Source organism: Muscardinus avellanarius (genome assembly GCF_963383645.1).
Source record: "Muscardinus avellanarius genome assembly, chromosome: 10".
Classification (NCBI taxonomy): Eukaryota; Metazoa; Chordata; class Mammalia; order Rodentia; family Gliridae; genus Muscardinus; species Muscardinus avellanarius.
The window spans coordinates 49,573,472-49,587,965 of NC_137796.1; the positions used below are offsets into that span (position 1 = coordinate 49,573,472).

Here is a 14,494-nt window from a genome sequence, read left to right on the forward strand (position 1 = left end):
TCCCTGCCCTATTTTTTATTTATTTTGAAACAGGGTCTCACTAAGTTGCAGAGGGCCTCACTAAGTAGCTGAGGCTGTCCGCGAACCTCGACCCTCCGGTCTCAGCCTCCCAAATACTGGGATTACAAGCGTGCGCCATCATGCCCGGCTCGGTTTTATTTTTCATTTGGAAAATATGTCTCGCTGATCCGAGCCTCACTGAGTGTTGCTGAGGCTGGCTTGTAACCTGTGACCCTCCACCACGCCCAACTTTTCCCCAGTATTTCTATACCTTTTCAAAACCCTCTTCCTGTTAACTACCTCTTAAGGAATTTTTTTCGGCCCATAATCTCCCTCTTTTTTTTTAATTTTTTTATATTTTTTTTTATTGGTGCATTATATTCATACAACTTATTGGTGTAAAAAACTCTCTTAAGGGTCTCTACCCAGTTAATGTCTGGGCCTACACCCGGCTTTATCAAGCCCGCCCCGCCCGCCCCGCCCGCCCCGCCCCGCCCGCCCCGCCCGCCCGCCCCGCCCCTCTAAAGCCCCGCCCCTCCAAAGAACCGTCCCTTCGAGACTCCGCCCCTTCCGGGGAGGGCCTTCCCGCCGCCAATCAGAGGCCCCCGCCCCCTGCCGCAACGTGAACCGTAAAGCTCCCTGCTGTCGTGACGCAGCGCTCAATGCGCCTGCGCAAACCCTGAAAACTGGCGCGGGTAACCCCGCGCTTTCCTTTTCCGGTTGCGGCGCCGCGCGGTGTGGACTCCTAGTCTGAGCTCGCAGCCATGCCTTCCAAGGGCCCGCTTCAGTCCGTGCAGGTGTTCGGACGCAAGGTGAGCTAAGCCCTGGATGGGTGGGTCGGGGCGGGCTGGGGTCTGAGTCGACCTCGGAGCCGGGGCCGAAGCTCACCCGGCGCCGCCGGCTCCCTCTCTTCCCGCAGAAGACGGCCACGGCCGTGGCGCACTGCAAACGAGGCAACGGGCTCATCAAGGTGAACGGGCGCCCGCTGGAGATGATCGAGCCGCGCACGCTGCAGTACAAGGTGCTGGGGTCGGGGGCGGCGTTGCTCAGCGCGCTCTGGCAGGCGGAGGTGAACCAGTGACAAAAACTGGGACTTAAAAGTCAGAGGCAGCCAGGCGTGGTGGCGGGCGCCTGTCATCCCAACTTTTGGGAGACTGAGAGAGGACCGAGGGTTCGTGGACAGCCTCAGCTACTTAGTGAGGTGCTCTGCAATTTAGTCCTTGTTTCAAAATAAGGAATTAAAAAATAGGGCTGGTGGTTAGTTTGGAGGTAAAATGTCTCTGGGTTCCACCCTCACTACCGTAAAAATTAAGTAAAATGAGATAGCCTGGCGTGGTGGCGCACGCTTGTAATCCCTACCCCCATGGGAGGCTGAGATAGGATAGCGCAGGTTCAAAGCCAGCCTCAGCTGGCTTAAGAGACCCTGTTTCCAAATAAAATATAAAATAGATCTGGGAGAGTAGCCCGGAGGTAGGAAGCCTCTGGGTTCCATGCCCAGTATCACCCCCCAAAAAATAAAAATAAGGCGTGATGTGTAGCTCAGAGGTAGAATATCCCTGAGTGCAATCCCCAGTGAGACACACACACACTGTGGGGGCAGAAAAATGGGACTCTTGGTAATAGAGCTTGGCTGGGCTTTAGAATGTGTAAAAAACGGAACAAGGGAAGTAGCAATGTGGTTGGAGTTTAGGGGCTGTTTTTAGAATTGGAATAGCTTTCACCCAGTCTGGTATTTTTCAGGTGTCAAGAGAAATACCACAGTTCTTGCATCCTGACTGTGTATTTTCCCACTTCAGAGCATAGGTTCTCTGAGAACAAGGGCTGATGATTTGAAGTAGGTTCTGGGAGCTACTAAAACAGCAAAATTGGAGTGGATTTAAGTCCCTGCCTGTAAAAAAGGTTCCTTTGCTCCCTGTTTAGGCTTCTCCCTCCCTGCAGGATGGAAGGAAACGAATCTAGTTTCTGTCTCTTCTACCTGTGTTAATTAAAGTGACTAGACTTACCTTTGCCTTAGGTTTGTCAAATGAAAAAACTTAAACCTCAAGTTTGAAAGGATTGTGAAGAAAAAGATTTTTGGCATGTATGGGAGATGCATGCACTTTTTTGTGTGGTACTGGGGATTGAACCCAGGGGCTTTTTATTAGGTTGATAGTTTTACTATTTGCTGAGGCTTGCCTTAAACCTGTAAACCTCCTGCCTCAGCTTCCCAAGTACTGGGATTACAAACATGCTGCCAGCTGGGTGTGGTGGCATGCTCTTGTAATCCCAGTATTCCGGAGGCTGAGATTGGAGGATCACGGTTCACAGACAGCCTCAGCTACTTAGGCCCTCTGCAACTCAGTGAGACCCAATTTCAAAATAAAGAATAAAAAATAGGCTAGGGGGTGTAGCTTGGAGGTTGAATTCCCCTGGGTTCCATCCCCAGACCCACAAAAAACAAAACAAGCATATGCTGTCACACCTGCCTTATATATAAGTGTATTACTAGCTGAGCATGGTGGCTCACGCTTGTAATCTGGCATTTGGGAGGATGAAACAGGAGGATCACAGACAGCCTCAGCTACTTATTTTTTGTGGTACTGGGGATGGAACCCAGGGGCTTTCTACCTCTGGGCTATACTCCCAAACCTATTTTATACTTTATTTGGAAACAGGGTCTCACTACTTGATGAAAGCCTTACTTAAAAAAGCTGAGGCTGAGCCGGGCGTGGTGGCGCACGCTTGTAATCCCCGCGCTTGGGAGGCAGAGACAGGAGGATCGCGCAGGTTCGAAGCTAGCCGCGCGCGCTGGCTTAGGAGACCCTGTTTCCAAATAAAAATGTAAAAATAGGTCTGGGAGTGTAGCCCGGAGGTAGAAGGGCATCCAGGAACCCCAGTACCACAAAAAAAAAAAAAAAAAAGCTGAGGCTGGTTTTGAACCTGTGAGATCCTCCTGTCTCAGCCTCCCAAGTACTGAGATTACAAATGTTCACCACCTTGCCCAGCTAAGTCTATTACTATGAAATGGGGATTCTGGAAAGACATTATGGGGTGAGTTAGAATGTAGTAAGAAAGTACTTGAAAGCCGGGCGTGGTGGTGCATGCATGTAATCCCAGCATTTGGGAGGCTGAGACCAGAGGATGGCGGTTCTGGGCCAACCTCAGCTAATTAGTGAGACTTAGGTCCTCCCCAACTTAGTGAGACCCTGTTTCAAAATAAAGAGTAAAAAAACAGGGCAGGGGGTGTGGTTCAGAGGTAGAATGCCCTTGAGTTCCATCCCCAGACCTGCAAAAAAAGAAAAGGAAAAAAAGTACTTAAACCCAGACATGGAGATGCATACTGGTAATCCCAAGTATTTGAGAGGCTTGGGCAGTAGGAGGGCAAGTTAGAAACCAGCTTTAGCAATTTAGCAAGACTCTCTCAAGGGCTGGGAGTGTAGTTTAGTGGTAGAGTGCCCCCGCTTGGGTTCATTCCCCAGGGCCAGTAAAAGTAAAGAGAAGAAACAATAGCTGAAATTCCTTTGTATAGTAGTTGGTTTTTGTTTTTGGTGGTACTGCAGATGGAACGCAGGGGCATTCTACTGAACTACATCCCCAGCCCTATTTTTTATTCTTTATTTTGAAACAGGGTCTCACTGAGTTGCAAAGGGCCTCACTAAGTAGGAGCTGCGGTTGTCTTTTAACCGCAATCCTCTTGTTTTTTTTCTGGTAGTACTGGGCATTGAACCTGTGGCATTCTACTACTGAGCTACACCCCTCAGCCCTTTTTGTTGTTGTTGTTTGGAAACAGTGTCTCCATAGCTTGTTGAGCCTGGTCTCTAACCTTCAATCTTTCTGTCTCAGCCTCCAAAGTACTGGGATTACAGGTGTAGCCACAATGTGTGTGTTCATTTTTTATTTTAAAACGGGATCTTGCTAGGTTGCTCAGAGTCTCACTACTTGCTAAGGCTGTTCTCTAACCTGCAACTTTCCTCTCTCAGCCTCAGATAATGGGATTATAGACACGTACCACCATACCTGGCTCATATAGCAAGCATTGGATATTGTGGCTTATTGATTGGCTGTGGGTTTATTTGAAGGACTCATGTGTATTTTGCTGATTTGGGGGGGATTATGACTCAAATTGCTCTGGGTCCTTGTGGAATTCCCAGACTAGTAGGGGATAAAGCCTAGATAGACCCAGTATCAGAAAGTGATCCACAGTAGTCAGGGCTGGGGAAGGGTAGAAAAAAGACCTGTTAGCTGAGACTAAAGTGGGTAAAACAAAAGGGTCCAGACGGGCACTGTGAAAGACCCAGGGCTGAGAAGTGAAGTCCAGGGCACTAGTTGCTCTGCAATTGGGACTTCTAGAAGTGTGCCTGAGGACCAATGGAGGGCAGAGAGCTCAGGTGGGGAACTCAAAAAAGGTACCTGAACAGCTCTGGATGGCTTTCCGCTGTTGGAAATGGCCCTGGTGATTACCCTAGAATGTTTAGCATTCAGCATTCTAAGACCCCCATCCTTTAGTTTGAGGCTGTTGATGGCAGTGGCCACTCAGAGGAGGAGGAAAATGCCCAATGAGATTGCTAAGCTGCCCAGTTTGTGACTTTAAAGCCCATCCCATTTCCCGTTTCCCTAGTTATTGGAGCCTGTTCTGCTTCTTGGCAAGGAGCGGTTTGCTGGCGTGGACATCAGGGTCCGTGTGAAGGGTGGTGGTCATGTGGCCCAGATATACGGTGAGTCCTAGGATCTGGATATGAGGTGGCCCTGGGAGCAAGGCCCTAGTTTCTTCACAGAGCTCACGAATCCTTTCATTCTGTCTCCTTCACACAGCCATCCGTCAGTCCATCTCCAAAGCCCTGGTGGCCTATTACCAGAAATGTGAGTAAAGGGTCCTTCCTAGTGAGAGGGTGGGTGTGTGGCAACCAAGCCCACGACTTCCATGATTCTCTAACTCTTGACCTTTTCGCATCTCCAGATGTGGATGAGGCTTCCAAGAAGGAAATCAAGGACATCCTCATCCAGTATGACAGGACCCTGCTGGTAGCTGACCCCCGTCGCTGCGAGTCCAAAAAGTTTGGTGGTCCTGGCGCTCGTGCTCGCTACCAGAAATCCTACCGATAAGCCCATCACAGGGGCTTACATTTGTAATAAACAATGGAATTTTAAGGTTCCCAGGACTGCTGTTGTATTCTGTGATAGACGTGAAATTTGTTTTCCTTACACCTCAAGTGTTTACCAGCAGAGCCAAGGTGATTGTTTCTGTGCCCTTGCTGGCTAGAGCTTGACCGATGTGTAGCTTTTCATGGTACTGGGAGTGATACCCTGGGACATTGTACCTCTGAGCTGTACCCCCAGCCTTATTTTTATTTTGAAACAGGGTCTTGCTAAGTTGCTGAGGGCCTCAATAAAATTGTTGAGGCTGGTCCTGCAATCTTATTTTTCACAGTACTGGGGATAGAACCTTGGGGCATTCTACCTCCAATCTACCCCCAGCCCTATTTTTTTATTCTCTTTTTTTTTTTTTTTTTTTTTTGGTGGTACTGGGGTTCCTGGAAGCCCTTCTACTTCCGGGCTACACTCCCAGACCTATTTTGTATACTTTTTTTATTTGGAAACAGGGTCTCATAAGCCAGCGCTCGCGGCTGGCTTCGAACCTGCGCAATCCTCCTGTCTCTGCCTCCCAAGCGCGGGGATTACAAGCGTGCGCCACCACGCCCGGCTTATTCTCTATTTTGAAACAGGGTCTCATTGAGTTGCAAAGGGCCTCACTAAGTAGCTGAGGCTGTTCACAAGCCCAAATCCTCCAGACTCAGCCTCCCAGATGCTGGGATTACAAGCGTGTGCCACCACACCTGGCAGTTGTGTTCTTTGTCCCTTCCCCACCCAGGTCTGAGGATGGAACCCAGCAGGGGCATTCAACCTCTGAGCTACATCACCTGTCCTATTTTTTATTCTTTATGTTGAAACAGCGTCTCACTGAGTTGCAGAGGGCCTCACTAAGTGGCTGAGGCTGGCTTCGAACCTGTGCAATCCTCCTGTCTGAGCTTCACGGATGCTGGGACAAGCGTGCATCACCACGCCCAGCTTGTTTTTTTATTTTTTAAACAGTCTCTAAGTTGTGAAGTGCCTCACTAAGTAGCTGAGGCTGACCACCAACCTGTCACAGCCTCCCAAGAGCTGGGATTACAAGCATGCTCCACCATGCCCAGCTGGATTTTGGGTTTTTTTAGACTGAAACTTAGCCTGGCATTGTGGTGCACGATTGTTAATCCCCGCTCTTGGGAGGCTGTGACAGGTTGGTGGTCAGCCTAAGCTACGTGGGAGGCTCATTCCGGAGAATCTTAGGATCTAGGACACCCTCAGCAACTTAGACTCTCAGCAAGCTGGCAAGACCCTGTTAAAAGGGCTGACAATAGTTTTGGTCAGCTGTCCCTGGGTTCAAACACTAGTACCACCAAAGGGGGATTAAAAAGAGATTGAGTCTTGTTAAAGTAACCCAGGCTGTTCTCTCCTAGGACTATACTACTATATCTCGTTATCTCGCCCTGCTGTTAATGACAAGAGCAGAGGAAATGGTTAGGTTAATTTTTTATTGCAGTACCAGGGATGGAACCCAGGGGCATTGTACCTCTGAACTATACCCTAGCCCTAGTTTTTAGTCTTTTTATTTTTTTTATTTTGTGCTAGGAATGGAATTCAGGTACATTCTACCTCTGGAAACTACCCCAGCAATCCTGTCTTACCCTCCTGAATGCTGGGATTACCAGCATGTGCCCCATACTCGGCTTGCGCATGTGTCTGTTACTGTGACTGAAACTTACGGGCCTTCTACCTACGAACTACACCCCCAGCCCTGTTTTTTTTTTTTGAAACGGTCTCACTAAGTTGCAAAGGATCTCACTAAGCTAAGCTGGCCAACACTGTGATCCTCCTGTTTTAGCTTCGCAAATACTGGGATTACAAACCACCATCCCTGGCTCCAATTTTTATTTTTTCTGGTACTGGAGATTGGACCCAGGGGCATTCTACCTCCAAGTTAAACCCCAGCCCTGTTTTATTCTTTATTATGAAATAGGGTCTCTGCATTGCACAAGGCCTCACTAAGTACCTGAGGCTGTCCAAGAACTGCTATCCTATCCCGTCCTTCCAAATGCTGGGATTACAAGCATGCACCACTATGTCCTGCTGCAATTTTTATTTTTTTGCGGGTCTGGGGATGAAACCCATGGGTATTCGACCTCCAAGTTACAACACCTTCCCTATTTTTAGTTATTTTGAAACGGTCTCACTAAGCTGAAGCTGTCTGTGAATCACAATCTTACGGTCTCAGCCTCTCAAGTGCTAGAATTACAAGCATGCACCACCAGGCCATGCCCGCTCCAATTTATTTATTTATTTATTTATTTATTTATTTATTTATTTATTTATTTATTTATTTATTTGTGGTACTGGGGTTTCTGGAAACCCTTCTACCTCCGGGCTACAATCTCAGACCTATTTTTATACTTTATTTGGAAACAGGGTCTCTTAAGCCAGCCAGCACGGCTGGCTTCCAACCTGCACGATCTTCCTGTCTCTGCCTCCCAAACTCAGGGATTACAAGGGTGCCCAACCATGCCTGGCCTTATTTTATATTTTGTAATACTGGGGATGGAACCCAGGAACATTTGACCTGACCTCTGAGCTACACCCCCTGTCCTATTTATTCTAAGTTGCAGAGGGCCTCACTAAATAACTGATGCTGTCTGTGACTCACGATCCTCCAGTCTCGGCCTCCCAAATGCTGGGATTACAAACATGCGCCAGTGTGCCCTGCTTTATTTAATTATTTTTTTGGTGGTACTGAGGTTCTTGGAAACCCTTCTACCTCCGGGCTAAACTTCTATTTTATATTTTTTATATTTTTAATTTTTATAAATATTTTTTATTTATATTTTTTATATTTTTATTTGGAAACAGGGTCTCTTAGGCCAGCGAGGCTGGCTTTGAACCTGCGCGATCATCCTGTTTCCGCCTCCCAAACGCGGGATTACAAGTGTGAGTCACCAGGTCCAGTCTATTTTTTATTTTGAAACAGCATCTCACTAAGTTTGCAAAGGGCCTCATAAGTAGCTGAGGCTGTCTGCAAACTGCGATCCTTGGGTCTCAGCTTCCTGAATGCTGGGATTACAAGCGTGTGCCACCATGCCTGGGCTTTAGTCTTTATATTTTTTGAAACAGGGTCTTGCTGAGTTGCAAGTGGCCTCCCTAAGTAGCTAAGGCTGTCCGCTACTGTGGTTCTCTGGTCTCTATCTCCCGAATGCTGGGATTACAAGTGTGTGCCACCATGCCTGGCCCAATTTTTATTTTTATTTATGTATTTTTTGTGGAACTGGGATGAAACCCAGGGGCCTTCTATCTCTGGGATACACTCCCAGACCTATTTTATTTTGATTGATTGATTTTGCGGGTCTGGGGATGGAACCCAGGGGCATTTGACCTCCAAGCTATACCCCCTGCCCAATTTTTTATTCTTTTAGGTCTCACTGAGTTGCGGAGGGCCTCACTAAGTAGCTGAGGCTGTCTACGAACTGCAGTCCTCTGGTCTCAACCTCCCAAATGCTGGGATTACAAGCATGCACCACCATGCCTGGCTTCCTATTTTATATTTTATTTGGAAACAGGATCTCCCTAAGTTGCTGAGAACCTCACTAAGTAGCTGAGGCTGGATTCGAACCTGCAGGATCTTCCCCATGTGCTGGGATTACAAGCATGAGCCACCACACTTGGCTTTTTTTCTTTTGCAGTATTGGGAAATGAACCCAAAGGCATTCTACCTCTGAGCTACATACCCCAGCCCTATTTTATTTTTTGTGGTACTGGGGATCAAACCAGGAGCATTCTACTGTCAAGCTACACCCTCAACTCTATTTTATTTATTTTTTATTTTATTTTAATTTATTTTTTGCGGACCTGGGGGTAGAACCCAGAGGCATTTGACCTCTGAACTATACCCCCTGCCCTAGTTTTTATTCTTTTTTTTTTTTTTTTTTTTTTGCAGGTTTGGGGATGGAGCCCAGGGGCATTCAACCTCCGAGCTACACCCCCTGCCCTAATTTTTATTCTTTTATTTTGAAACCGGGTGTCACTGAGTTGCAGAGGGCCTCACTAAGTAGCTGAGGCCATCCACGAACTGTGATCCTCTGGTCTCAGCCTCCCAAATGCTGGGATTACAAGCGTGCACCCCCACGCCCAGCCTTTATTCTTTATTTTGAAACAGGGTCTCTCTGAGTTGCAGAGGGCCTCACTAAGTAGCTGAGGCTGTCCTCGAACCACGATCCTCTGGACTCAGCTTCCTGAATGCTGGGATTGCAAGTGTGCACCACCACTCCCGGCTTTCTGTTTTATTTTTACATTTATTTATTTATTTTATTTAGTTTGCGATACTGGACATTGAACCCAGGAGCATTTTACCTCCGAGCTACTCCCGCCTCCCCTCCCATAGCATCTCATTTTTTTTTTTTTTTTTGCAGTACTGGTGATAAGTCACAGAGCCCTTGTACCCCCACCCCTATTTTTCTGGGGGGGTACTTGGGTGGAACCCAGGGGCATTGTACCACCAAGCGACACCACTAGTCCTATTTTTTAGTCTTTTTTATTTTTATTATTTATTTATTTATTTTTTTGTTGGTATTTGGGGATGGAACCCAGGGGCATTTGACCTTCAAACTACATCCCATGCCCTATTTTTTATTCTTTATTTTAAGACAAGGTCTCACTAAGTTGCAGAGGGCCTCACTAAGTAGCTGAGGCTGTCCACGAACCACGATCCTCCAGTCGCAGCCTCCTGAATGCTAGGATTACAAGCATGCGCCACCACGCCTGGCTTAGTCTTTTTATTTTTTGAAACAGGGTCTCACTGAGTTGCAAAGGGCCTCACTAAGTAGTTGAGGCTGTTCAGGAACCACAGTCCTCCAATTTCAGTCTCCTAAATGCTGGGATTACAAGTGGGTGCCACCACGCCCAGCCCCAGCCCTATTTTTAGTTAGTTTATTTATTTATTTATTTATTCATTTATTTATTTATTTTTGTGGAACTGGAGATGGAACCCAGGGGGATTGTACTTCCAAGCCACATCTCCAGCCCTATTTTTAAGTCTTTTGAAAGAGGATCTCACTGAGTTGTGAAGGGCCTAAGTTGCTGAGGCTGTCCACGAACCACAATCCTCTGGGTCTCAGCCTCCCGAATGCTGGGATTACAAGAGTGCACCACCATGCCCGGCTTTATTTATTTTGAAACAGGGTCTCACTAAGTTGCAAAGGGCCTCACTAAGTAGCTGAGAATCGAACCACAATCCTGTCTCAGCCTCCTGATCCTCCTGTCTCAGCCTACTGAATGCTGGGATTACAAGTGTGTGCCACCATTGTCTGGCTTTATTTTTCATTTTGAAACAGGGTCTCACAAAGTTGCAGAGGGCATAAGTAGCTGAGGTTGGCTGTGAACCCGTGATCTTCCTGTCTGTCTCCCCAATACTGAGATTACAAGCGTGCATCACCATGCCAGGCTTTTTTTCTTTTCTTTTTTGATACTGCGGATTGAATCCAGGAGCATTTTCCCTCTGATCTACACCCCCAGCCTTAGTTTTTATTCTTCATTTTGAAACAGGGTCTCAGTAAGTTGTAGATTGCAGGGCTTCACTGAGTAGCTGAGGCTGGCCGAGAACCTGCGATCCTCCTGTCTCAGCCTTCCAAGTATTGAGGTTACAAGCGGGAGCCACCACACCTGGCTAGACTTTTTTTATTTATTTTTTATGGTCCTGAGGATGGAAGCCAGGGGCATTCTACCTCCGAGCTACACACCCAGCCCTATTTTTTATTCTTTATTTTTTTGAAACAGGGTCTCGCTAAGTTATTTTGAGACAGGGTTTGGCCAAATTGCCCAGGCTGAGACTGAATTTGTGATCATCCTGCTTCAGCCGTTTTAGTTGATGTTACAGGTGTATACCACCATGCCTTTTTATTTTTGACTAGGTCTCACAATGGTTAGTTCTGGTTGCTTGGAATTTGCTACCTTCTGCCTCAACCTCAAGTTGCTGGGATTACAGAAGAATTCCCCATTCTGTAAAGACAGGGTCTTGCTGCGTTGTCCAGGCTGGGTTCAAGCAACCCTCCTGCCTCAGCCTCCAGAGTATCTAGGATTACAGCTGCACACCTCTGTCGGGGCCCACTCGGCTGGACCAAGATGGCACCCAGGCTTGTTGCCAGCGTGGATTCAAGATGGCGCCTAGGCTTGCAGCCAAGTCATGAGACTCACAAGATGGACGTCTCCTTGAGCATGCGCAGTGTGCCATGCTACGTGCCTGCAGAATGATCAGTGACGCAGCACCTCATGCTACCACCAGCCTGCCTATGAGAGAGTCAGAAATGTGCATGCCCTCGCTGTGGAAGCTTGGGGTTGGTAGGGAATAGAAGGAGGGATTATGATGCTGATATATATTGTGCTTGTTGTACGCATTGTCAGACATATTAAGAGGAAGAAGAAGAGACATATTAAGGATCCATTAAAGAAGAATTCATATTTCAGCTGAAGAGGTGTCTGTGTTGTTCTCTAAGCCCCTGCGGGTCGGAGTCTTGGGGGACGATACACCTCCACATCCATTTTAAGCCTTACCTCTTGAGCCTGAGTTTAGCTGTAGCTCTAAAAAAGATGCCTCTGCAGGCAGGTGCTGGCAGGCTGCGGGAAGGACACGCAGGAGGCAGTGGTGGGACTGGGGCCCTAAGCTGGGCAGGAGGACTAGAACCCACAGATGCCAGGAGAGGCTGAGGCAGGCCCAGAGCTCCTGGTTTTCCCAGAGGGCCCAGGCATCTGCTTACTGAGACTCCTCACGCTCTCCCAGAGGCACAGCTGGGACACATCTGGAGGGGGGACTGCCTTTCCTTCCCAGGTCCAGGGCTTGAAGTAGACAGGGCCCTTCTCCCTCCCTATCTTCTTGAATGAATGCCGAGAATTCCAGGCACTGCTGGGAGCCCCAGCTAGGCTGGGAACTTTCCTCCTGCAGGGAATGCACAGCTGGAGGCAGCTGGGAATGTGCAGCTCCGGAGGAGTCGGGGAGGGCCAGGCTGACCTTGGGGAGGCTCCTCAGCTACTGTGGGACCCAGACGCTGGCGCACAGTGGCCATTCGACAAACAAGGAAGTCGAAGCCAGCAGTTCTCGTAACCGAGCCAGGCCCTGTGCTGGCCACCACCCCCAAGTAACGCGCCCAGCCAGGTAGGGTGGCGCGAGCCTGTCATCCCAGAGCATCGCAGGCTTGAGGTCAGCCTCGGCAATTTCGTGAGGGATTCAGCAACTGGGTCAGATCCTCTTCATTTCAAACTAAGAATAAAACGGGACTGGGGTTGTGGCTCAGAGGTAGAACTCTTTTGGGTTCAGCCCCTATCACCCCCCAACACGTACACGTAAGAAACTTCTGGGAGCACCAGGCTCTCCCTTGTACCCCCTGTCTCAAAAATGACTCTTGGCACTAAGTGAGCACTCACAAATGTGAACATATTTAAGCCAGGCTGTGAGGACTGTCCCGTGTCTGCCCCCTAGTGGTGGAACCTGCCAAGGCCCTTATGGTCTCTGTGCCTTAGTTGCCTTTTTCTCTTTTAGTCCTGGGGATTAAACCCAGGGGCATACTACTGTGAACCTACCCTTCCACCAGCCCATTTTCTTTTCCCTCTCCCCCTCCTAAGTCCCCTCCATTGCTCTACTGGGGTTTATTTATGTTTTGCAGGTCTGGGGATGGAACCCAAGGACATTTGACCTCCCAGCTACACCCCCTGCCCTGTTTTTTTTTTTCTTTTTTTGTGTGTGGATACTGGGGGTGGAACCCAGAGGCTTTCTACTTCCGGGTTATACTCCCAGATCAATTTTTATATTTTATTTGGAAACAGGGTCTCACTAAGTTGCTGAGAGCCTAAGTAGCTGAGGCTGGCTTCGAACCTGTGCGATCCTCCTGTCTCAGCCTCCCAAGTGCGGGGATTACAAGTGTGTGTCACCATGCCCGGCCTGTTTTTTATTCTTTATTTTGAAACAGGGCCTCAGTAAGTTGTGGAGGGCCTCACTAAGTAGCTGAGGCTGTCCGTGAACCATGATCCTCCTGTCCCAGCCTCCCAAATGCTGGGATTACAAGTGTGGGCCACCACGCCCAGCCCTATTTATTTTTTTTTTTTCCGGGTTTGGGGATGGAACTCCGAACTACACCCCCTGCCCTATTTTTTTATTCTTTATTTTGAAACAGGGTCGCACTAAGTCACGGAGAGCCTAAGTAGTTGAGGCTGTCCGTGAACTCCTCTGGTCTCAGCCTTCAAAATGCTAGGATTTCAAGTATGTGCCACCATGCCCGGCTATCTTTCCAATTTTTTTTTTTTTTTTTGGTACTGGAGGTGGAACTCAGGGGCTTTTCTACCTCCAGGGTATACACACCTATCTTATACTTTATTTGGAAACAGGGTCTCACTAAGTTGCTGAGAGCCTCACTAAGCTGAGGCTGACTTCGAACCTGTACGATCCTCCTGTCTTAGCCTCCCAAGCGCTGGGATTATAAGCGTGCACCACCAGGCCCAGCTAGCTTTCCAAGTTTTACTGGGATTACAGGTGCACACCACCACACCCAGCTAGTTTCTTTATCTTGAGAGTAACTAAGACCTCCTGGGGGCGGGGGCTGCCTATTGGTAGAACAGCTCTCCAAGCACACTGGAGGCCCTGGCTTTGATGCACAGTACCAAAATCCCAAACCCACCCACACTTGCCTTTTAGGGATATGAAGAAGGAACATGAATGACTTCAACATGAAGTGACTGTAACACTTATGGTATGCAGCTAGAACTCAGTCCCAGCTTTGTTAGCCAGCTGCCAAAACTGAGATTCCTAGGATCCTGCCCTAGAGGTTTTCCTTCAATAGTTTGGGTCTGGAACCAGGAGAGCCATGATTTGGAGGCACCCCTGGTGAGTCAGAGACTCTGGCTCACTTGGCCAGTGAGAATATGCTCACGGGATACTGAGGTCATTCCTAGGAGGCAAGTACTGTTGTCATTTTGTAGATGAGAAAACAGGTTTGGAGAGGAAGGTCACTTACTGAGGAAGGTAAAAAGTTTGGGACCAGTGGGGTGTGGTGGTGCACACTTGTAATCCCAGCATTTGGGAGGCTGAGACAGGATTGCAGGTTCAAGGCCAGCCTCAGCAACTGCAGCCCCATTTCCAAATAAAGTAAAACAGGGCTGGGGTGTAATTCAGAGGAGGAGCGGTTGACTCCCCAGTACCATTAAAAAATAAAAATAAAAAAGGAGATGGGACTTGAATTCACATCGCAAGGGTGCCTCGGGGAATTCCAAGGAAAATTAAATAGTGTACTAAAAGACAAGATGTTAATTTAAGTGTTCGGTGGAAGCTGATATTATCATCAAACTGCTTAAATTATGCTTCTCACTGGGCATTCAAGTGCTGGAAGGAGGGGGCAGAAGAACACTAACATAGAAGCCCTTTGTGTCCACAACTCGAATTATTTTGTGG

The 14,494-nt window shown here is 48.1% G+C and overlaps 1 protein-coding gene across 1 annotated transcript; it reads left to right on the forward strand.

Moving 5' to 3' along the window:
- The first annotated feature begins 725 nt into the window (after positions 1–725).
- RPS16 (ribosomal protein S16) lies at positions 726–5,116 on the forward strand. The gene is made up of 5 exons (XM_080703186.1): positions 726–812; positions 920–1,021; positions 4,598–4,694; positions 4,792–4,839; positions 4,937–5,116. The coding sequence occupies exons 1-5, from the start codon at positions 765–767 to the stop codon at positions 5,080–5,082; spliced, it is 441 nt and encodes a 146-aa protein (XP_080559312.1). The 5' UTR covers positions 726–764; the 3' UTR covers positions 5,083–5,116.
- The last annotated feature ends 9,378 nt before the right edge of the window (positions 5,117–14,494 follow it).